Raw genomic sequence first — 22,740 nt, 5'->3', positions numbered from 1 at the left:
GCTCATTCTGCATGTTGGAAAACAAAAGTTGAATTTTTCTTTTTTTAAAGAGTTTAAGCTAACGCAACAGATGGTGTCCTGTGGTACGAGTTCACCACCTGGGTTCCTGCATCTCTGCACCTGGATTTCCCATTTCAATCACCCTCTCATTCTCCTCTCCAGGAGGATAGGCCATTCACATCCACAGTGTCAGGATACGTAGAGGAAGCTTGACCCAATAACAGAGCAGCAGACACAATTCAGAGGTGAACGGTAACTTTAATAATAGACCACAAAACAACAAGCCACAGGGGGCCACAAAGCAAGAGAGAACAGAAACTAAACTCAACAAGGTAAACTTCAGTCAGAGTGAGTGAAGGCTAGAAGCAACTGGTTGAGGCCAGCTCGTTCAGTGAGTGAACAGGAACTGGGGCTGAGAACTGGGTTTAAATAGGCTGCAGGTGATGAATCTGGAATGAGCAGCAGGTGAATCCTGTTAGCTGGATGGAGACTGGGAGGTGCCTGCACGTGCCAGCTGGGAGGTAGATACAATCACAATCAGGAAGATTAGCTTTTTCTGTCACCTTATTTATGCCCCTTGTAATCATTATAAATCTCCTTGAGATCATGAGGGGCTTCACAGAGTCCACTTCGTATTTGGTTCCAGACCCAACACAAGAGATTTTGCAGATGTTGGAATTCTCAGGTTAGTTTCTTCTTACCGCCTGTTATGCCACTGGCATTTGGGGCAGAATGAAGGTCCCTCATCTCTGTCAGACCTTGGCATCAAAACCAATTTTGGTCTTGGTCGTGGCAGTGTTCAGGGCTTCTTTCATCATGCCAGTTTTCACTTCCTCTTGGTTTTCACTACTGTCAGTCATGCAAGTCCTGGGTGGAGGCTCAGGAATACGGTCACACACAGATACGGAAGGATTCTTCATTGCTGTTTCTGTAACAATTTGTTTTGCCTATCAGTGTTGTTAGCCCAGAGCTGAACGCCCAAACCTGGAGGACCAGTGGACCACCCTTAGTCTGGCGTCTACCCTTTGACCTGTTTGGCATGGGTGACCCTACCAAGAGCCAAAGCATAAAGCCCTGACTTTAGCCAACATAGCTCTCCAGGTCATTGAGCCACACAAGTCCTCCAAACACTATGACAAGGCTGTGGTCCTCTTGGAGGTCAGATTAGATCACTTTTTTTCCTAAAAAGCACATCAAAACATACAATGAAGTACATTGTTTGCATCACATCAAATTGGCGAGGCAGCCCGCAAGTGCCGCCAACATATCATGTCCAAAAAGTTCAAAGTTCAAAGTAAAATTTATTATTAGAGTACATACATGTCATCACATACAACCCTAAGATTTTTTTTGTGGGTATACTTAGCAAACCTATAGAACAGTAACTGTAAACAGGATCAGAGGGCAACAAACGCGCAAGTACAAATATAAATAAATAACGAGCATGAAATTACAAGATAAAAGAGTCCTTAAATGAGTGTAGTTATCTCCTTTTGTTCAAGACCCTGATAGTTGAGGGGTAGTGACTGTTCTTGAACCTGGTGGTGCAAGTCTTGAGGCTCTGTATCTCCTTCCTGATGGCAGCAGAGAGAAAAAGAATATGGTCTGGATGGTGAAGATCTTTGATGATGGATGTTGCTTTTCTATGGCAATGTTTCATGTAGATGTGCTCAATAGTTGGGAAGGTTTTACCTGTGATGTACTAGGCCGAATCCACTACATTTTGTAGGATTTTCTGCCCAAAGACATTAGTGTTCCCATACCAGACCTTAATGCAGCCAGTCAGCACATTTTCCACCACACGCCTGTAGAAGTTTCCCAAGGTTTTTGATGACATGCCGAATCTCCGCAGACTTCTGAGGAAGTAGAGATGCTGCCGTGCTTTCTTCGTAATTATATTTATATGATGAGTCCAGGACAGGTCCTCTGAGATAGTGACATCCAAGTATTTAAAGTAACTGACCCTCTCTACCTCTGATCTTCCAATGAGTACTGGCTCATGGACCTCTGGTTTCCCCCTCCTGAAGTCTACAATCAGTTCCTTGGTCTTATTGACATTGAGTGAGAGGTTGTTGTTATTATAACACTCGGCCAAATTTTCAATCTCCCATTTGCTCTTTAATTCATCGCCACCTTTGACACAGCCCACAACAGTGGAGTCATCAGCAAACTGGTATATTCTTTGGAGCTGCACTTAGCCACACAGTCAGAGGTGTAAAGCGAGTAGAGCAGGGGGCTAAGCACACATCCCTGCGATTCTCCTGTGTTGGTGCAGGTTGTGGAGGGGATGTTTTTGCCACCCGAACTGACTGGGGTCTGAGAGTGAGGGAATCCAGGATCCAATTGCACAAGGGGATATTGAGACCCAGGTCTTGGAGTTTACTGATTAGTTTTGAGGGGATGATGGTGTTAAATGCTGAGCTGTAATCAATAAAGAGCACTCTGATGAATGCACCTTTACTGTCCAGATGTTCCAGGGTTGTGTGAAGAGCCAACAAGATAGAATCTGCTGTAGACCCGTTGCTTTGGTAGGTGAATTGGAACAGATCCAAGTCACCACTCAGACTGCAGCTGACTAATACAACTCAGTAAACCAAAGCGTAGGTCATTTGGAACATGGGAGGAAACTGGAGCCACCGGAGAAACCCACGCAGCCGTGGAGAGAACTGACAAGCCCCTTACAGACAGTGGCGGGAATCGAACCTCGATCTTACAGCCTGTCCTGTAAAATGTTGCACTAACTGCTATGTTACCACGATACCCTGCTCAGCTTTATTATCATCGACTTATATGACGTGAAATGCGTCATTTTTCTGTGGTAATGAATATAAATCACAAAAAAATTAATAAACAGCACCAAAACATTGGAATAACAAGGTAATGGTCTTGGGTTCATAGACCATTCAGAAATCTGACAGAGAAGGGAAAGAAGCTGTTCCTGGCTGTACATCAGGCTCCTGTACCTCCTCCCAGATGGTGTTAATGAGAAGAGGGCATGTGCCAGGTGGCGAGGGTCTTTAATGATCGACGGTGCCTTCTTGTGGCACTGCATCTTAAAGATATCCTCAATACCAAATCTCCTCAGACTCGTAACAAAGTACAGCCACAGACTCTATAGAATTATTCTATCAAAAAGCTGACCAACTCAAAGTTCAAGGTAAATTTATTATACATTCATATACATCACACAGAGATTCATTTACTTGCAGGCATACTCAATAAATCCATCGAATAATAACCATAACAGAATCAATGAAAGACAGCACCAACTTGGGCATTCGACCAATGTGCAAAAGACAACAGAAAGAAATAAATGGTAATAATAAATAAATTTCAAGAACATGAGAAGAATTGCCCTTGAAAGTGAGCCCATAGATTGTGGCTCAATAGTCCAAATAGCCTGAATCAGGTTTATTATCGATAACGTGTCATGAAATTTGGTGTTTTGTGGCAACAATGCAGTGCAAGACATAAAAAATTACTTTAAGTTACAAAATAGTTCAAAACACAAATAACAAGGCAGTGTGCATGGCCACTCAGAAATCTGATGGTGGAGGGGAAGTTTCTTCAAATGTTGAGTGTGTGTCTCCGGGCTGCCGTACCCGCACCCCAGTGGTAGGAATGAGGAGTAGACATGTAGTGGCTGGTGACGGCCCTTCATGATGGGTGCCACTTTCCTGATTTTGAAGATGGTGGAGTGGACTGTGTCCAGGAGTCTCCAACTCCCGAGAACACTGGAGCATCCATACGAGACGTTGATGCAACCCAGTCAGAATGCTCCCCGTCATATACCTGTAGAAATTTGCAACTCTTTGCTGTCATAACGAATCTCCTCAAACACCTAATGAATCATAGAGTCACATATGATCATATACTGATTCGTTCATTCTCCACACGTTATCGTTACAACACGTTCACTTCTCGGAGCTCCGGACATTAAAGCTGCTATTTCAGAGCTGGTGCAGCAGAGGGCGCAGCGAGCCGGGAAAGCCGGAGTCCCGCCTCAGCTCTGAGCCAGAAGTGATCTCATCACGGTAAGGCCTTTTGCGGCGCGGGTCACATGATCCAGTCTGTCCCAGGGCGCAATGCGTTCCTCGCCAGCGAAGGATAGGGTGTAATCTGCGTCGCGCGGCACTCTGGGATGTTTTGTCTGCCATCGTCACTTGGCGTTGCTACAAAATATCCTGTGCGAAGAAAAGAGAAAAGGTAGAACCTTCTCTCTCTCTCTGTCTGGATCAGGGGGAGTGACCGAGCGGAACAAACTCGCCGAATGATTCACAATGGCGGTGGCAGGTAATCTGGCAACGTTTAGAATGCATCTGGATGAGCAACAAACTATCTGCTGGAGGTAATTGGCGGATCAAACAGCATCTGCAATTCAAGGCATATTGTTTGGTGCTTCCGATTCCTGCAACTGCAGTCTCGTGTTTCCAGCGTCAAGCCTAGAACTGGACGATACAGAACAGGTGCATGTAAATAGGATTGAAATGATGTGTACATGTTGGACAGGAGAATCTGCGTTGTGTAATTCCATGAGCTGCCATTCAAGTCAAACTCGCTTTCCGCCTTACCCGTCTAATTAACCCCTGATTGATCCAAAATGGAGTCCGGAGTCCACTCTCTGACCCTCATTCAGCAGACGTTGGAATCTAGCCCCAGTTGCTGGTGGATGAAGACCAGTCAGCTCCAATCGATCTTCCTCTCCAGGGAAAGGAGCCATTCGTCCCCTCGAGTCTATGCTAACACACACGCACAGTAATCTCAGCAATCCCTTCATCTCACCTCCCACCCCCATTTATTTCCTCGTGATCTGTTCCCTCACATGCTTCACCAGAGCCTCCAAGTCCCCTCCCACTTGTAAGACGGTGATGCGCTCGGTCGCAGCGGCCTCCCGAGGCCCACACAAAGTAATTGTTTGTCCTTCGCGTCTTTGTTGCGATCACAGAACATTAAGCACTGCAGTCTGACTAATCAGTGAGATGCTCGAAAGTGGTGGAGCTGTCTTGTTGCCTACCTGTTACTCCTTGCAGCGGTCACTCAAGGAGGAAGGCATTGGAGGCAGTGCGCTATCCAACAGAACATTTTTTTTTTGTGATTGTGAGACCTTGTTGGACGTTGGTAATGTAGAATACAGCAAATAAGAGAAAATCTGCAGATGCTGGGAATCAGAGCAATGTACACAAAATGCGGAAGGATCTCAGCAGTCCTGATGAAGGGCCTCGGCCCGAAACATCGACTGTCTACTCCTTTCCACAGATCCTGCCTGGTCTGCTGAGTTCCTCCAGCATTTTGTGTAGAAAACTGCAAGTCCGGTTCACTGGTTCATTGACGAGACTGACAGCGGGGGAGCTAGGTGACCTCGGTTGTTACCCAGACCAAGCCCTCATGTCTTTTGGTACTACTCCCCTGTATTGAAGACAAGCTGGATTGCAATCGTTTGTATCTGTACTACTGTGTGATGAGGAACTGCTGCAGGCTTGTTCTTGCAGAAATATCACTGCAGGACAATCATCCCGTGCACATCAATCTACAGGCCATGACACTCAGGGACTTGGACTATGTGTGTGTATATAGATTCGCAACTGTTTGTTTTTTTTTGCTATGGTATCTATCTGTGCTGTATGTTGTGTGTGACTATTGGGACTGTGTGTTTGTATTTATCTTTATTCTTTTAAATCAATAAAAAAGATTGGAAGTGAAGGGACTATGTTTTGTTCCAGAGGACCACTTTTTCATCCTGCTGTATTGTTCTGATTGGTTGAATGACAATTAAACTTGAACCTACAATCTTGGCAAATTACAGCTAGCCTACCAACCTGCGTGCCTTCAAGCGGAAACCAGAGCAGCTAGAGGGAGCCTGCGTGTTGACATCAAAAATATCCAAACTCCAAGAGCAATATTTCATATGCAGTCTGGGTAGCCTCCAACCCGACGGCATGAACAACAAATTCCCTAATTTCCAATCATTTCTCCCCTCCCTCTCCATTCGTTTTCCATTTCCCATTCAAAGTCCCCACTTACCCCTTCTCTTCTCACCTGCCCGTCACCAACTGCCTCATCAACGTCTTTCATTGTACCTGTACCTAGGACAAGAAAATCAACTTGACTTTGCCCCCCCCCACACACACACACTTACATTACTTGACCTTCTGTGTTCCTTCAGCAGATTGTTATTACATGAAACATACATTGACTAAGGAAACTGTTGAACTATTACAGAATCGTTCATATAACCATATAACAATTACAGCATGGAAACAGGCCATCTCGGCCCTTCCAGTCCGTGCCGAACTCTTACTCCCGCCTAGTCCCACCGACCTGCACTCAGCCCATAACCCTCCATTCCTTTCCTGTCCATATATCAGAATCAGAATCCTTTATTATCGTCAAGCATGTGGACACATACAGGGAATTTGATGCCGGTTTCCCCGAGCTCTTGCTGTACAGAATTAAAAACAAAACAATAGTGCAAATAATCGTGGACTATATACAATGAGGTGTACCTGTGTATGTACAGGTGGACTTGGTTCATAATAGATTAAAATTGAACTGTTCATAAGATTGATGGCATACGGAAAGAAACTGTTCTTGTACCTATTTGTCCTGGCATACAGTGATCTAAAGCGCCTACCAGAAGGAAGGAGTTGGAACAGGTGATGTCCAGGGTGTGATGGGTCTACAATGATGCTGCCTGCTCGCTTCCTGACTCTAGATGCATATAAGTCCTGGATCGAGGGCAGCTTCACACCAATTATCCTTTCCGCAGCCCTAACGGTTCTTTGGAGTCTATTCTTGTCTTGTTTGGTAGCTGATCCAAACCAGACAGTGATGGACGAACAGAGAACAGACTGTTCTCTGGCCAGATTGGATATATCTATCCAATTTAACTTTAAATGACAACATCGAACCTGCCTCAACCACTTCTGCTGGAAGCTCGTTCCACACAGCTACCACTCTCTGAGTGAAGAAGAAGTTCCCCCTCATGTTACCCCTAAACTTTTGCCCTTTAACAAAATTTGTATACTATCTTATTTTATTTTGCCTATGTTATTAACCTATTTGTAGTAATAATTTTTTTATTCGCTGTGTGTGATATGTTTTGTTGGTTCATTGCAGTCTGGAGGAACGTTGTTTCGTTTGGTTGTATGTACGTACAGTAAACTTGAACTATCTCCTGTGTCCTGTATGTACAGCCTTGTTCCAGTGTCTGTTCCCGTTTTGTTCTGTGACTGTGCTGTACAACGATCACGACAGAAATCAATGCTTCGGAATGGCTCAGTTGGGAATTCGAAGGAAAGGGCCCAGCATTTAACCACTCCACACAGGCACCACAGTAGCAGAGATGATAGCACCACGCTATTACACCTCAAGCGTCAGAGTTCCAGCGGCGTCTGTAAGGAGTTTGTACGTTCTCCCCACTTCCTCCAGGTACTCCGGTTTCTTCCCACAGTCCAAATACGTACTGGTTAGTAGGGTGGAACTGGTCATCATAAATTGTCCTGTGATTTGAGGCCCTCTGTTGGTCAGGATTGACTATGGATGTTGCATCGCAGCTGTCATACTCAAGCCTGGGCAGCATGATATGGAGACCAAGCTGTTGTCCATGTAGCAGGCCACCCCTCTCCGCACATTCCATGAACCGAGAGAAACGGCAGAGACCAATACAGTTTGGCCCTGGCGGCATTGCAGGAGTTGTCAGTGTTGAACTCAATATAGAACGGCCCTAGGGATTTCAGCTCTGGCTTTTTCCTCAGGGTTTATGTCCAAAGGCCTTCCACCTTGAATGGGGTGTAGCCACAAGGCAGCAGGGGTTTGATACCAGGTTCCCTTCTCCTAGATGAGCTGCCAACCATGGCTGATGAGCCCCATCTACCTGAAGTAACTAGTTTTGAGGCGCCAGAAGTCCACCTTTGCCCCTTCTCCTGTCAGTAGAAACAGTTCCGCCGAGCTTTGTAGCTAAGCCCAGGAGTGGGACTTAGTTGTCAGATGCTATTTGAGATGCTTGCCATTGGGAGCATTTAATAGGTAGTGGGAGCTTAAGCCCACTATCTTCCCCACGAACAACAACCTTAAGGAACCTCCTGTGATTAGGCTAGGGTTGCTGGGCATAGTGCTTGTTGGTCCTGTTCCAGTTGTGTCTCTAAATAATATTTTTAAAAAACATCAAGATCTTGCATGATCAGAGTTGAATCATTCCAACGTGCTAACCTTTGCTGTGGTCATTAACACAGTTACTCTAGACAGCATCATCACGGTGCATCTTTTCTTACGTTCATTCAATGGATCTGGACTTATCAGGGAGAACCAGTATTTAATCACCTATCGCTAATTGCCCTTCAGGTGAGCTGCCACCTTCAGCCACTTGAGGTGTGGGTATAATGCTGAGGGAGCGTGTTCCAGGGTTTCGATTCAGCAGAAACCCCAATGTAATTTCAAGTCAGGATGTTGTGTAGCTTGGACAGCAACTTCCACTTGGTAGTTTTCCACGTGCTTTTGCAACCCTTGTCTGGCAATGGTTGCAGGTTTGGAAGTGTAGTCCTGGTGAGTTACCGCACTACATACTGTGGTCTGTACAAACTGCTGCAAGCAACTGTGTGTCAATGACGGAGTGAGTGAATGGATGTGGATGGGGTGCCTGTCAAGCAGGCAGGTATTTACTGTATGGCGTTGAGTGATTATTACTGCCACCATCAGGCAGCAGACTTTAGGCCCCACACCACCAAGGTTCAACAATTCAACAAGACACACAAAATGCTGGAGGAACTCAGCAGGCCAGGCAGCATCTACCGGAAAAAAGTGCAGTTGATGTTTCAGGCCAAGACCTTTCAGAAGGACTGTTCAAGAAGGCTCAAGAACTTATTACCCTACAACTACCAGACTCCTGAACCAGCATAGATAAACTTCACTCACCACTACTCTGAATGAACTGATTCTACAACCTACAGACTCACTTTCAAGGACTCTTTAGAACTCATGTTCTCAGCGTCTGGTGTTCCGATCAGAGTTGAGACTGGAGGAGTGGGTTATAGAGGTTCCCTGCCCTGTAAAAAAAAGACACAAAGTCAGGTTACTGACAGAGCCTGTGCTTCTCAAGAAAGATCTCTATGTGCACCATGTCTCGATCAAAACTTTCAGAGGACCTTAGAAGAAGAATTGTAGAGATGCATGAAGCTAGAAAAAGCTACAAAAGAATTTCTAAAGCCCTGAATGTTCATCAGTCCACAGTAAGAGAAACTGTCTACATTTGGAGGAAATTCAGTACAGTTGCTACTTTCCCTAGGAGTGGGTGTCCTGCAAACATCACACCAAGAGATGCTTCAATGCTGGAGAAAAGGAACCCAAGGGTAACAGCAAGAGACCTGCAGGGATATCTAGAAACTTGCTGAAGTCTCTTCATGTGTCCACTATAAGAACACTGAACAAAAACGGTGTTCATAGAAGGTCACCATGAAGGAAAACACTGCTCTCCAGAAAAAAATTACTACACGTCTGAAGTTTGCAAAGACCACCTGGATGTTCCACAATGCTTCTGGGACAATATGCTGTGGAGAATTGAGATAAGAGTTTAGGTATTAGGCAGAAATACACACTGCTTGGATGAATTGATTATGGGGAGCAAGGACATGGCAGACCAATTGAATAATTACTTTGGTTCTGTCTTCACTAAGGAGGACATAAGTAATCTTCCAGAAATAGTAGAGGACAGAGGGTCCAGTGAGATGGAGGAACTGAGTGAAATACATGTTAGTAGGGAAGTGGTGTTAGGTAAATTGAAGGGATTGAAGGCAGATAAATCCCCAGGGCCAGATGGTCTGCATCCCAGAGTGCTTAAGGAAGTAGCCCAAGAAATAGTGGATGCAGTAGTGATAATTTTTCAAAACTTGTTAGATTCTGGACTAGTTCCTTAGGATTGGAGGGTGGCTAATGTAACCCCACTTTTTAAAAAAGGAGGGAGAGAGAAACCAGGGAATTATAGACCAGTTAGCCTAACGTCGGTGGTGGGGAAACTGCTGAAGTCAGTTATCAAAGATGTGATAACAGCACATTTGGAAAGCGGTGAAATCATCGGACAAAGTCAGCATGGATTTGTGAAAGGAAAATCATGTCTGACGAATCTCATAGAATTTTTTGAGGATGTAGCTAGTAGAGTGTAGGGGAGAACCAGTGGATGTGGTATATTTGGATTTTCAAAAGGCTTTTGACAAGGTCCCACACAGGAGATTAGTGTGCAAACTTAAAGCACACGGTATTGGGGGTAAGGTATTGATGTGGATAGAGAATTGGTTAGCAGACAGGAAGCAAAGAGTGGGAATAAATGGGACCTTTTCAGAATGGCAGGTGGTGACTAGTGGGGTACCGCAAGGCTCAGTGCTGGGACCCCAGTTGTTTACAATATATATTAAAGACTTGGATGAGGGAATTAAATGCAGCATCTCCAAGTTTGCGGATGACATGAAGCTGGGTGGCAGTGTTAGCTGAGGAGGATGCTAAGAGGATGCAGAGTGACTTGGATAGGTTGGGTGTAGGTTGGGTGAGTGGGCAAATTCATGGCAGATGCAATTTAATGTGGATAAATGTGAAGTTATCCACTTTGGTGGCAAAAATAGGAAAACAGATTATTATCTGAATGGTGGCCGATTAGGAAAAGGGGAGGTGCAACGAGACCTGGGTGTCATTATACACCAGTCATTGAAAGTGCGCATGCAGGTACAGCAGGCGGTGAAAAAGGCAAATGGTATGCTGGCAATTATAGCGAGAGGATTCGAGTACAGGAGCAGGGAGGTACTACTGCAGTTGTACAAGGCCTTGGTGAGACCACACCTGGAGTATTGTGTGCAGTTTTGGTCCCCTAATCTGAGGAAAGACATCCTTGCCATAGAGGGAGTACAAAGAAGGTTCACCAGATTGATTCCTGGGATGGCAGGACTTTCATATGAAGAAAGACTGGATGAACTGGGCTTGTACTCGTTGGAATTTAGAAGATTGAGGGGGGATCTGATTGAAACGTATAAGATCCTAAAGGGATTGGACAGGCTAGATGCAGGAAGATGGTTCCCGATGTTGGGGAAGTCCAGAACGAGGGGTCACAGTTTGAGGATAAAGGGGAAGCCTTTTAGGACCGAGATTAGGAAAAACTTCTTCACACAGAGAGTGGTGAATCTGTGGAATTCTCTGCCACAGGAAACAGTTGAGGCCAGTTCATTGGCTATATTTAAGAGGGAGTTAGATATGGCCCTTGTGGCTACGGGGATTAGGGGGTATGGAGGGAAGGCTGGGGCGGGGTTCTCAGTTGGATGATCAGCCATGATCATAATAAATGGCGGTGCAGGCTCAAAGGGCCGAATGGCCTACTCCTGCACCTATTTTCTATGTTTCTATGAAAAAGGGCACTGAACACCAACATCAAAACCTCATAACAGCATGGTGGAAGGAGCATCATGGTTTGGGGATGTTTGCTTTCTCAGGGCCTGGACAACTTGCAACCATTGAGGGAACAACAAATTCAAAACTGTATCGAGACATTTTGTAGCAGTCCGTCACCTGAAGCTTAATAGAAATTGGATGATGCAACAATGATCCAAACACAAGAGTAAATCAACAGAATGGTTTAAAAAGAAAATTAATGTTTTGAAATGACTGAGTCAGAGTTCAGATTTCAATGCAATTGAGATGCTGGGGCATGACCTGAAGAAGGCTGTTCATGCTAGGTACCCCAGAAATATTGATGGATTGAAACAGTCTGTATGGAAGAATGGTCTAAAATTCCTCCAAGCCAATGTGCAGGACTGATCAACAGTTACTGGAAACATTTGGTTTTTCCAACAAATACATGCAATATTGGCTATTTTTTCTCAATAAATGAATGACCAAGTATAATGTTTTTGTCTTATTTATTTAATTGGATTCTCTATCTAGTTTTAGGATTTGTGATGAGCTGATCACATTTTAGGTCATATTTATGCAGAATTCTAAGGGGTTCACAAACTTTCTAGCACCACTGTACATACTTTGATAACAAATTTATTTTGGACTTTGAATGTTGTTGTCATCCAGGCAAGAGTAGTGTTCCATCACCATCACACTCCTGACTTGAGACTTCTAAATGGTGGATAGGCTTTGAGGAGTTATGTGGTGTTACTCCCAGCCTCTGACATGGTCTACTAGGTTGTCTCTGGCTAATGTTGTTCAGATTCTGTTCAGTGGCATCCCTGGGATTATGTGATGGTAATGTCACTGAATGCCAGGGGGTGATAGCTGGGTTTTCTTTTGTTGTCTGTATTCAATACTGAAGGCTCTTGATTCAGTAGATGTTTATGCGAGGAATTTGATCGTCCAGGGGTGAAGGAAGACACAATACTAACGGTGGTGTAATGACAAATACCGATCCCTAGGTTGGATTGTGAACTCTGGAAATGCCTGTGGCGGATAAAAGGAGGTGGTCACTCAACCCCTCACACCTAGCCTGCCATTCAATATGATCATGGATGATCAGATCGATGTAGCCCTCAAATTCCTAACCTTTCAAGTGTGGAATTAAAATGTTATTCTGTGGCTACATCAGTTGCCCTGAATGCTCCAGTTTCTTCCCACAGCTAACAGATTTGCTGGTAGGTTAAATGATTATGATAAATTACTCTTCCACTTATGTGGTGGGGCATGTCAGAGAATAGAGTACAGGGGAAAGATTATGGGAACAGGATAGATTTCATGGACCAAATAGTCTTCTATAGAAAAAGAAAATACACACTTCTTGCAGAAGTCAAGAACCAGCTATCAGAAATTCATTACTGTGCAAAAGTCTTAAGCATCTATTATATAGCTAGGGTACAGACCTTTGCACAATACTGTGAGTGATGATAAATCTGATTCTGATATGGGTCTCTGTTGTGGACTGAGAGTGGGAAGGGGGCAGAGAGAAGGGAATCATGATTGGGAAAAGGGAAAGGGAGAGAGGTGGGGGAGGGAAGCACCAGAGACACATTCTGTAATGATCAATAAACCAACTGTTTGGAAGCAAATTACATTACCTGGTGTCTAGGGCAGAGGTGTCTGCACCAATGTTACCCCTCCCCCCCGACCTGGGAACTCCTTTCTGCCACCTGTCCCACACGCTCCCACGGCTCCACCTTCACAATTCCCCATTCCCAACATTCTTTCCTTTTGCAAACTTGCTCTCTGCTCCCCGTTGACAACTACAGTACTGTACAAGATGGTCAACTTTAGAGATTGTGCTTCAGATTTACAAGGATGCTGCCTGGATTGGAGAGCATGTCTTATGAGGGGTAGGTTGAGCAAGCTTGGGTTTTTCCCTTTGGAGCGAAGGATGACAGGTGACTTGATAGAGGTGTTTAGGATGAGCAGAATAGATAGTGTGGAGAGCCAATGTCTTTTTCCCCTGAGTCAGGCAGTTTGGTTAGTAGGGACAAGCTGGGCTGAAGGGCCTGTTTCCATCAGTGTGGTACTTTTGGTAGATCCACACTGCAGTGCAGTTACACCCACTAAGCCAAGCCAAAGGCTCTCCCCGTGGACACAGACCACTGACGTTCCTGCAGCCCCACACAATACCATTGCTGGCAACCTCCCAGGAGACAAACAGTTTTAAAGGAACAATTTAATTAAAATGCTGGAACTTCTAACAAACAACAAAATTACAAAGAGGTGCTGACTGAGATTGATTCTGGTTAGCTGCTGCATCTTCAGCGCAGGGCTAAGTAAAGACAAGGTCAAGGGTCAGACCCAAATGTGATGCCTTCCCAGATTCGTCAGCCGGTTATATCAGATATTCCGTCTCATTGTCACTGGGAGCACACACCAGGAGATTCAACTCTGCCAGCCTGTAGCTTCACAGAGCTCGGCTCCAAAGGATTCAATAGAGAAAGGTTTTCGTTTTACTGTATACAATTGGTCCATTTATTCAGTAACTAAAGCAGACTGGATGCCCTTTCTTGCTGAGTCTCTCTCCCTCCAATCTCCTCGAACGCTGTTGCTTGACTTCTGTTGTCCATTTGATTTCTGTCCGCTGTAACCTACCGAATGAAAAGCAGAGGTTTCACTGTAGGCATCAATCAAAGGGAACCTGCCTCCCAAATAATCCTGCAATGTGAAGCAAACAGAGTGAAACAGAAGTCTTCCAACTCACCAGTTTCTGGGATCGCTGCCTTAATCTTCCCCATACAGAGTAAAAGGTCTATGGAATGGGACAGGAAAAAGAGAGGTCTGTTACTGAGTGGAAAAAAAAAACTGAATGGGACTAAAAGGCCCTTGTCATACCAGGGTCAATTACAATGGGAACAAACTATCTGACGTCACGCGCAAACTATTAATTTGCACCTGCATTTTCCAAATGCAGGAAAGAGCAAAGCAAAACCCACTGCGACTGCCACAACCAATTTGCACAAAGGCCTGTTACACTGATAAAATTCTTCTGAAAGCTCTTTGCTGTTTGTTCCACTCCTTTCAAGTTTCATCCTTTTATGTATTTATCCAATTTCCTTTTAGAAGTCATTATTGGACCTTTATGTCGTAACATCATACAAATAGCTTTATGCAAACTTAATGTAATAAAGTTTTCTTTTAGAAGATGATTTCCCTCACAGTGACCAGAGTTCGAGTTCATTGTTAACAATGAATGATTAAATCAGCAGCCAAATAATTCATGCAGACGTCTTGCTCATAAACACTGTAACAACACCGGAAGCCTACTTCCTGGAGGTGCAATCGAATGATTTAATTCCAGCAGTGTTTGCCACTGGAGCAGTTAACTCCTTCACTGCTGGGATGTTACCTTACCCTAGTACTCTGTAATAGCAATGTGTGGACAACCAGTCTGACCCTTGACTTCTTCCCCCTCTGGGGTAAAAGTACCTGACCTCAGCTTAGGCTGGCACAGCTATCAATCACTGATCACCATTCAATTCCCACTGCTGTCTGTAAGGGGTTCGTACGTTCTCCCCATGACTGCATGAGCTTCCTCCTGGTGCTCCGGATTTCTCTCACGTTCCAAAGGCATACAGTCAGGGTTAGTGAGTTTGTCAGTATGCTATGTTTCATGGTGACACATGCAGGCTGCCCCAGCATCCTCGGAAAGTGTTGATAGTTGATGCAAACCCCACATTTCACTGTATGTTTTGATGTACATGATAAATAAATCTAATCTATCAGGTGTGAGTGTACCCAACTAAAGCAGGGCAGATCGTAGCCACTGGCCACTCACTATTCCACAGTCAAACAGTTACTGCTTTACTCCTCGCTCTACCACTACCCTGATAAGATCAGATACACCAGCAAAGACCACCTGGTCCAAAAATCAAAAACCAATAATGATTATTACACCAAGCCACCACACTAAGCACTCCTAATCATTAAGGGACTGAATAAGCCATAATTCTCACTTAGATGGGGGGGGGGGGGGGGGGGTTAAAAGACAGAAGCTGGTGATGGTCACTTGACCCTTCACCTGCTTTCAGTCCATCCATCACTAAGGACCCTCACCATCCAGGACGTGCCCTCTTCTCGCTACTACCAGCAAGGAGGAAGTAGAGTAGGGGACTCTCGATTAACGGTAAGGTTCCGTGACATAAAAAAGGATGGGTGCCCCCGAAGTCCCAGACTCAACAACTTCGGAGTAGCTTCCACTGCTCCACCATCCGATTTCTGAATGGTCCTTCAACACTGCTTCATTATTCTATTTATTTATTTATTTCTGTAATTTATAGTAATTTTGTGTCTTTGCACTGTGCTGCTGCCACAAAACAACAAAGTTCACAACATACAAATCAGTGATAATAAATCTGATTCTGATTTCCATTCTTCACCTCAGACCGTAAGACACAGGAGCAGAAATGGCCATTCAGCCCACTGCATCGTCTATGCCAATACATCATGGCCGACTTATTTTCCCACTCATCCCCATTCTATCTTCTCCCCATCACCTTTGACACCCTCACTACTCAAGAACCTATCAACCTTTAAATATAAGACACAGGAGCAGAATTAGGCCATTCGGCCTATCAGGTCTGCTCCAGCATCCCATTATGTCTGATTTATATTCCCTCTTAATCCCATTCTTCTGCCTCCTCCACATAACTTTTGACGTCCTGAAAAGAACCTACCAACTTCCACTTTAAACATAATCATCTGATCACCATAGTCGTCTGCAGCAACGAATTTCAGAGACTCACTACCCTCTGGCAAAGGATGTCCCAGTATTCTGAGGCTGTGTCCTTCAGATAGGAAACATCCTCTCCACATCCACTCTCTCTAGGCCTTTCAATATCCAATAGGTTTCAATGAGATCCCCCATCATGCTTCTAAACTCCAGCGAGTACAGGCCCAGAGCCATCAAATGCTCCTCAAATGTTAACCCTTTCGTTCCTAGAATCAATCTTGTGAATGACCTCCTCTGGACCCTTTCCAATGCCAGCACATCCTTGCTTTTACATTCTAGTCCTCTCCATTGCATTTCCCTTCCTTACCACTGACTCAACCACAAGTTATCCTTTAGGAAATCCTGCACAAGGACTCCCAAGTCCCTTTGCACCTCTGATTTTGAACCACAAACTCATCAATTCCATCACCCAAATCATTGGCATATATTTTGAAAAGAGTCGGTCCCAACACTGACCTCTGTGGATCACCACTTGGGCACCAGCAGCCAACCAGAAAAGACTCCCTTTATTCCCACTTTTTGCCTGCCAGTCAGCCAACCTTCTATTCACACTAGTATCATTCCTGCAATACCATGGGCTCTTACCGTGTTAAGCAGCCTCATGTGCAGCACCTTGTCAACATCGACTGACTCACCTCTGTATATCCTGCCAGCTATTTCCTCAAAGAAATTTCAAAAGATCTGTCAGGCAAGATTTCCCTTTTGGGAAACCATGATTTCTTTTATCCTAATCGATCACATGCCTCTAAGTACCCCAAAACTTCATCCTTAATAACGGACTACAACATCTTCCCACTGAGGTCAGGCTAATTTCCCTCTCATTTCCCTTCATCAACTTCTCTTTAAGAGTGTAATGACATTTGCAATTTTCCAGTCCTCCAGAACCATTCCAGAATCGAGTGGTTCGTTAAAGATCACTAATAATGCCTCCAAAATCACTTCAGCTACCTCCTTCAGAACCCTGGGTGTAGTCCAGGTAACTAAACTGTTTAAAACTAAACTCTCCTTCAGACTGTTCAGCTCCCCAAGCACCTTCTCTTTAGTAATAGCTACTAAACTCACTTCTGCCCCCAAATACAACATCTCCACCTCACTGATAATCAACACTGGTGCACCTCAGGGGTATGTGCTTAGCCCACCGCTCTACTCTCCCTACACTCATGACTGTGCGACCAGGCACAACTCAAGTGCCACCTATAAATTTGCTGACGATACAACTAGCATTAGCAGAATTTCAGACAGTGACGTCAGGGCATACAGGAGTGGCATATTTCAGCTAGTTGGGTGGTGTCATAGCAACAACCTTACACTCAACATCAGTAAGACCAAAGAACTGATTGTGGACTTCAGGAAGGGTAAGACAAGGGAACACACACCAGTCCTTACAGAGGGATCAGAAGTGGAAAGAGTGAGCAATTTGAAATTTCTGGGTGTCAATATCTCTGAGGATCTAAGCTGGACAACATACTGATCCAGCTATAAAGAAGGTTCGACATTGGCTATATTTCATTAGGAGTTTGAGGAGATCTGGTGTGTCTCCAAAAACACTCAAATTTCTACAGATGTGCCATGCAGAGCATTCTAGATGGCTGCATCCAGATCTGGTATGGAGAGGCTCTGCACAGGATCAAAGTAAGCTGCAGAGAGTTGTAAATTTAGTCAGCTCCATCATGGGCACCAGCCTCCGTAGTATCCAGGACATCTTCAAGGAGTGATGCCTCAAGAAGGCCCCCATCACCCAGGCCTGCCTGGTTCTTCTTACACTCAACAATTCAGGAACAGCTTCTTCCCCTAGGCCAATTTCTGAATGGACATTGAATCCATAAACACTACCTCTCTACTTTTTTATCTCTATTTAATATTTTTATATATAGTTGGTGTAATTCATGTTTTTTCTCTCTATTATTATGTATTGCATTGTACTGCTGCCATGAAGTCAACTAATTTCACAATATATGCCAGCGATATTAAACCTGATTCTGAAATATATCCAAGTCTTGGCCTCAACAGCCATCTGTGAGATTGAATTCCACTGATTCACTCACAATCTCTGGCTGCATAAGTCCTTCCTCACCTCTGTTCCAAAGGGAGGTCTTTATGTCCTAAGATTGTGCACCTTCGTCCTAGTCACCTCCACTATATGAAACATCCTCTCAATGTCCATTCAGTTTTTGGTAGGTTTTAATGAGATCCTTTCTCATTATTCTAAACTCCAGCGAGTACAGGCCCCGAGCTATCGACCACATCTCATATATCAACCCTTTCATTCCTGGGACTACTCATAAATCTCCTCTGGATCCTCTCCAAAGCCAGCACATCCTTTCTTAGATAGGTGACAAGGTAGTGTAGCGTGACACTATTACAGCTTGGGGCATTCCAGTTCAGGGTTCAATTCTGGCAATGTTCTGTATGGTGTCTCTGTATGCACGTCCTCCCCATGGAATGTGTGGATTTTCCTAGGGTGCTCCATTTTCCTTCCACAGTCCAGAAATGTACCGGCTATGTTAATTAGGGCAAAATCAGGGTTGTGGGGTTGCTGGGATGGTGTGGCATGAAGAGCCTGGAGGGCTGATTGTGAACTTCAGGAAGGGTAAGACGAAGGAGCACATACCAATCCTCATAGAGGGATCAGAAGTGGAGAGAGTGAGCAGCTTCAAGTTCCTCGGTGTCAAGATCTGAGGATCTAACCTGGTTCCAACATATTGATGTAGTCATAAAGAAGGCAAGACAGCGGCTGTACTTCGTTAGGACTTTGAAGAGATTTGGTATGTCAACAAATACACTCAAAAACTTCTATAGTTGTACCATGGAGAGCATTCTGACAGGCTGCATCACTGTCTGGTATGGAGGGGTACTGCACAGGACCGAAAGCTGCAGAAGGTTGTAAATCCAGTCAGCTCCATCTTGGGCACTAGCCTACAAAGTACCTAGGCCATTTTTAGGGAGTGGTGTCTCAGAAAGGCAGTGTTCATTACTAAGGACCTCCAGCACCCAGGGCATGCACTTTTCTCACTGTTACCATCAGGCAGGGCAGCGGTCCCCAACCACCGGGCTGCAGACCGGTACCGGGCCACAAAGCATGTGCTACCGGGCCATGAGGAAACGATACGAGTCAGCTGCACCTTTCCTCATTCCCTGTCACGCACTGTTGAACTTGAACATAGGTTGCCAACTGTCCTGTATTTGCTGGGACATCCTGTATCTTGGGCTAAATTGGTTTGTCCCATACCGGACCACCCTTGTCCCATATTTCCCCTGCTAAGGTAGAGCGTTCCTATGAAACTTTTCATGCCGAAGTGGTGTGACGCGAAGAAGCAATTACCATTAATTTACATGGGAAAAATTTTTTAGCGTTCCCAGACCCAGAAAATAACCTACTGAATCATACCAAAAAACACAAAACTGAAATAACACGAACATATAGTGAAAGCAGGAATGATATTGTAAATACATAGCCTATATAAAGTAGAAATAATGTATGTACAGTGTAGTCGGGAAGATGAAGGCAAAACCGATGTGTGGGAGAGAAAAAATTGGCACGTAGGTGCACGTCTATGTGCACATCACGCACGCGCATGTCTACACGCACATCACACACGTCTACGCGCACATCACGCACGCGCACGTCTACGCGCACATCACATGCACACACAGGTGCCCCCGCAAGGCTTCATGGTCATGGTAGTCTTTCCTGGGGTGAAGTGTCCCGGGATACTTTTGTCCCATATTTGGGAGTGAGGAAGTTGGCAACCCTAACTGTAAAAGACATGTTGAGGTGAGTTTAACCCTACTTGAACATTGCCCCACTGGTCGGCCGGTCCGCAAGAATATTGTCAATATTAAACCGGTCTGCGGTGCAAAAAAAGCTTGGAGACCCGAGGTAGGAGATACAGAAGACTGAAGGTACACACTCAGCAATTCAGGAACAGCTTCTTCCCCTCTGCCACCCAGTTCCTAATGGACTTTGAAGCTTTGGACACTACCTCACTTTTTTAATATACAGTATTTCTGTTTTTGCACATTTTTCAAAATCTATTCAATACATATAATTGATTGACTTGTTTATTTATTATGTTTTATTTTATTTATTGTTATTTTTTCTCTCTCTCTGCTATATTATGTATTGCATTGAACTGCTGCTGCTAAATTAACAAATCTCACGTCACATGCTGGTGATAATAAACCTGATTCTGATTCTACTCCGCGCTGCATCTCTAAATAAATAAATAAAGAAGATAAGGGGTCCAAAACAATTCACAATACTACAAATATGGTCTGACCAATGCTTTATAAAGGATCAGCCTTATGTGCGTAGCACCACTGTCCTGCATTAAGTCTTGCAGAGCAGAAACTGAACTGGACTAAAGGCCTTTGTAGTGCTGGTATTCATTACAATCTGAATACACAATCTGACGTCAGAGTGGAAAAAAATAAAAGAACTTTAGCATTTTTCCCAAATACAAGACAGCTCACATCAATTAACAGCACACATCACAATTACAACAACCCACTTGCACAAATAAAGCACAGTTCTGCTAACAACGTCTGAAAGGTTTCTGCCACTTTTTCCATTCCCTGCAATTTTTATCATGTCTTTGTCCTTTTTTATCTTTCCAATCTCTACTGATACATTTTGTTATGTTACATACCCTTTAAAACCCTACAGATTTTGGTCTAGGTACTTGCTTCACCTTTGTGCTGCCTTACCTTCAGGTGAAGGGGTAGTGAGAGCCCCTGGAACCTGCGCTCCAGGCCGGACTGGCTCGTGTCCAGATTGTGGGCAGCAGTGATCTCATACTGTGAGCAGATTCCAGTGCGGGAGATGTGTGGCCCGTCACTGACATCGACAAAATCACCGCACCTGCAGTAACATAACAAGTGATACCGTTTACAGTATCTCACAATAACTTTATGTCTTGCATTTTATTGCTGTCACAAAACAAATTTCATGACTTATGGAAGAGACAATAAACCAGGTACTGAATTCTTTTTTTTTTGAAGAGATGCAGGAAGCAGGCTCTACCAGTCCTACAAGCCCATGCCCAATTACACCCATGTAACCAATTAACCTACTAACGGATACGTCTTTGAAACGTGGGAGGAAACCAGAGCATGTGGAGGAAACCCACACGGTCACAGGGGCAACGAACTCCTTAAAGGCAGCAGCAGGAATTGAACGTGGGTCACTGGCACTGCAATAGTGTTGTGCTAACCACTATGCTCCCTTGCCATCCATTTATGGTGACCATAAACATTACCATCAAATCCATTTCATGTTTATTACAATTACCCAAATTTACATATCCCCACTGCAGTGGAATGCAACTCTCGCCTGTGGATCCGTAGGCCAGGTTTGTGAATACTAGCCTAACATCATAGACGCTGGACCCCCTAACCTGCACACCAACCTACAGCATATGCTCTTCAAAGTTTTGGAGGGCTGCCTCTGAAAACTTTTTGTGCGAGAGAACCTAATTACTGAAACGAGACATGTCACCCGACAGAGCAGAGAGCATGTCTTATGAGGATAGGGTGAGCAAGCTGGTGCTTTCCCCTTTGCAGGAAAGGATGTGTACAAGATAATAACAAGTATAGACCAAGTACCAGCCAGACTTTTTCCCAGGGTAGAAAAGGCTAATACCAGGGGCCATAATTTTCAGGTGAATTGAATAAAGTATGGAAAGGATGTTAGAGGTTAATTTTTTTTTGTTTTTTTTTTAATATATACACATATTGAGGAAAGCCTCACTTCCTTAACTATGGTATGTTTTTTCACCTTGGGAAACCCTTACCTACTAGTGGTTGATATCTGGAGTTTGTGGAGTAAGAAACAATCACTATGCTTAATGGACAGTGAGACAGATAATTAAATAGGCAAGGTAACTTGCAACAGTGGTGGGTGTGTGGAATGCCCTGCCAGGTCAGGGAAGATACATTACGGGCACTTAAGAAACTCCTAGATGGGCACATAGATGATAGGAAAAAGGAGGGCTACATCGGAGGGAACAGCTAGACTGATTTTGGAGTAAGTTAAAAAGTCGGCATAACAACGTGGACCGAAGAACCTATACTGTGCCATAGTGTTCTATGTTTTCCACCCTCACAACAGTCAAGGTACTCATTGGGTGGGGTTGACCATGGATGTTGTGTCCCAGCTGTCTACGTGATATGCAAGTCAATACACAAGCCAGGGCAGTACGATATGGAGAGCAAGCTGTTGTCCATGCAGCAGGCTTCCCCTCTCCACACAGCTGTTGAATCTAAAGGAAATGCAAAGATTGATAGAGTTTGGCACCAGCAGGAGTTGGCAGTCAGCACTGAATTCAATGTAGGACTTCCTTAGGGACTCCAGCTCCAGATTTTCCCTCAGGGTTTACTCTTGAAGCCTTCCCCATGAGTGGGTATAGTCACAAGACAGCAGAGATTTGAGACCAAGGCCTTCTTTCTCCGAGATGAACTGCCAACCACGGTTAATGAACCTCATCTGCCCAAAGCGACTGGTTTTAAGGCACCAGTGAGGGCCTTTGCCCTTCTCCTATCAGCAGAGAAGGTTCCACCAGGCTTAGTAGCTA

General features: G+C 44.5%; 1 protein-coding gene across 1 annotated transcript in view; it reads right to left on the bottom strand.

Annotated features, from left to right (window-relative positions):
- Positions 1-13,597: 13,597 nt before the first annotated feature.
- Positions 13,598-22,740, bottom strand: part of mrpl39 (mitochondrial ribosomal protein L39) — a 31,663-nt gene continuing 22,520 nt past the window's right edge. Inside the window, exons 8-10 of the mRNA XM_072259882.1 lie at positions 20,876-21,029; positions 14,141-14,188; positions 13,598-14,027 (exon numbers count right to left, since the gene is read on the bottom strand). Of these exons, the coding sequence (XP_072115983.1) occupies positions 13,923-14,027; positions 14,141-14,188; positions 20,876-21,029 (307 nt within the window). The 3' untranslated portion in view covers positions 13,598-13,922. The remainder of the gene's footprint in view (positions 14,028-14,140; positions 14,189-20,875; positions 21,030-22,740) is intronic.

Source organism: Mobula birostris, chromosome 6 (assembly GCF_030028105.1).
Source record: "Mobula birostris isolate sMobBir1 chromosome 6, sMobBir1.hap1, whole genome shotgun sequence".
Taxonomy (NCBI): domain Eukaryota; kingdom Metazoa; phylum Chordata; class Chondrichthyes; order Myliobatiformes; family Myliobatidae; genus Mobula; species Mobula birostris.
This window is presented reverse-complemented; position numbering and strand designations above follow the sequence as displayed.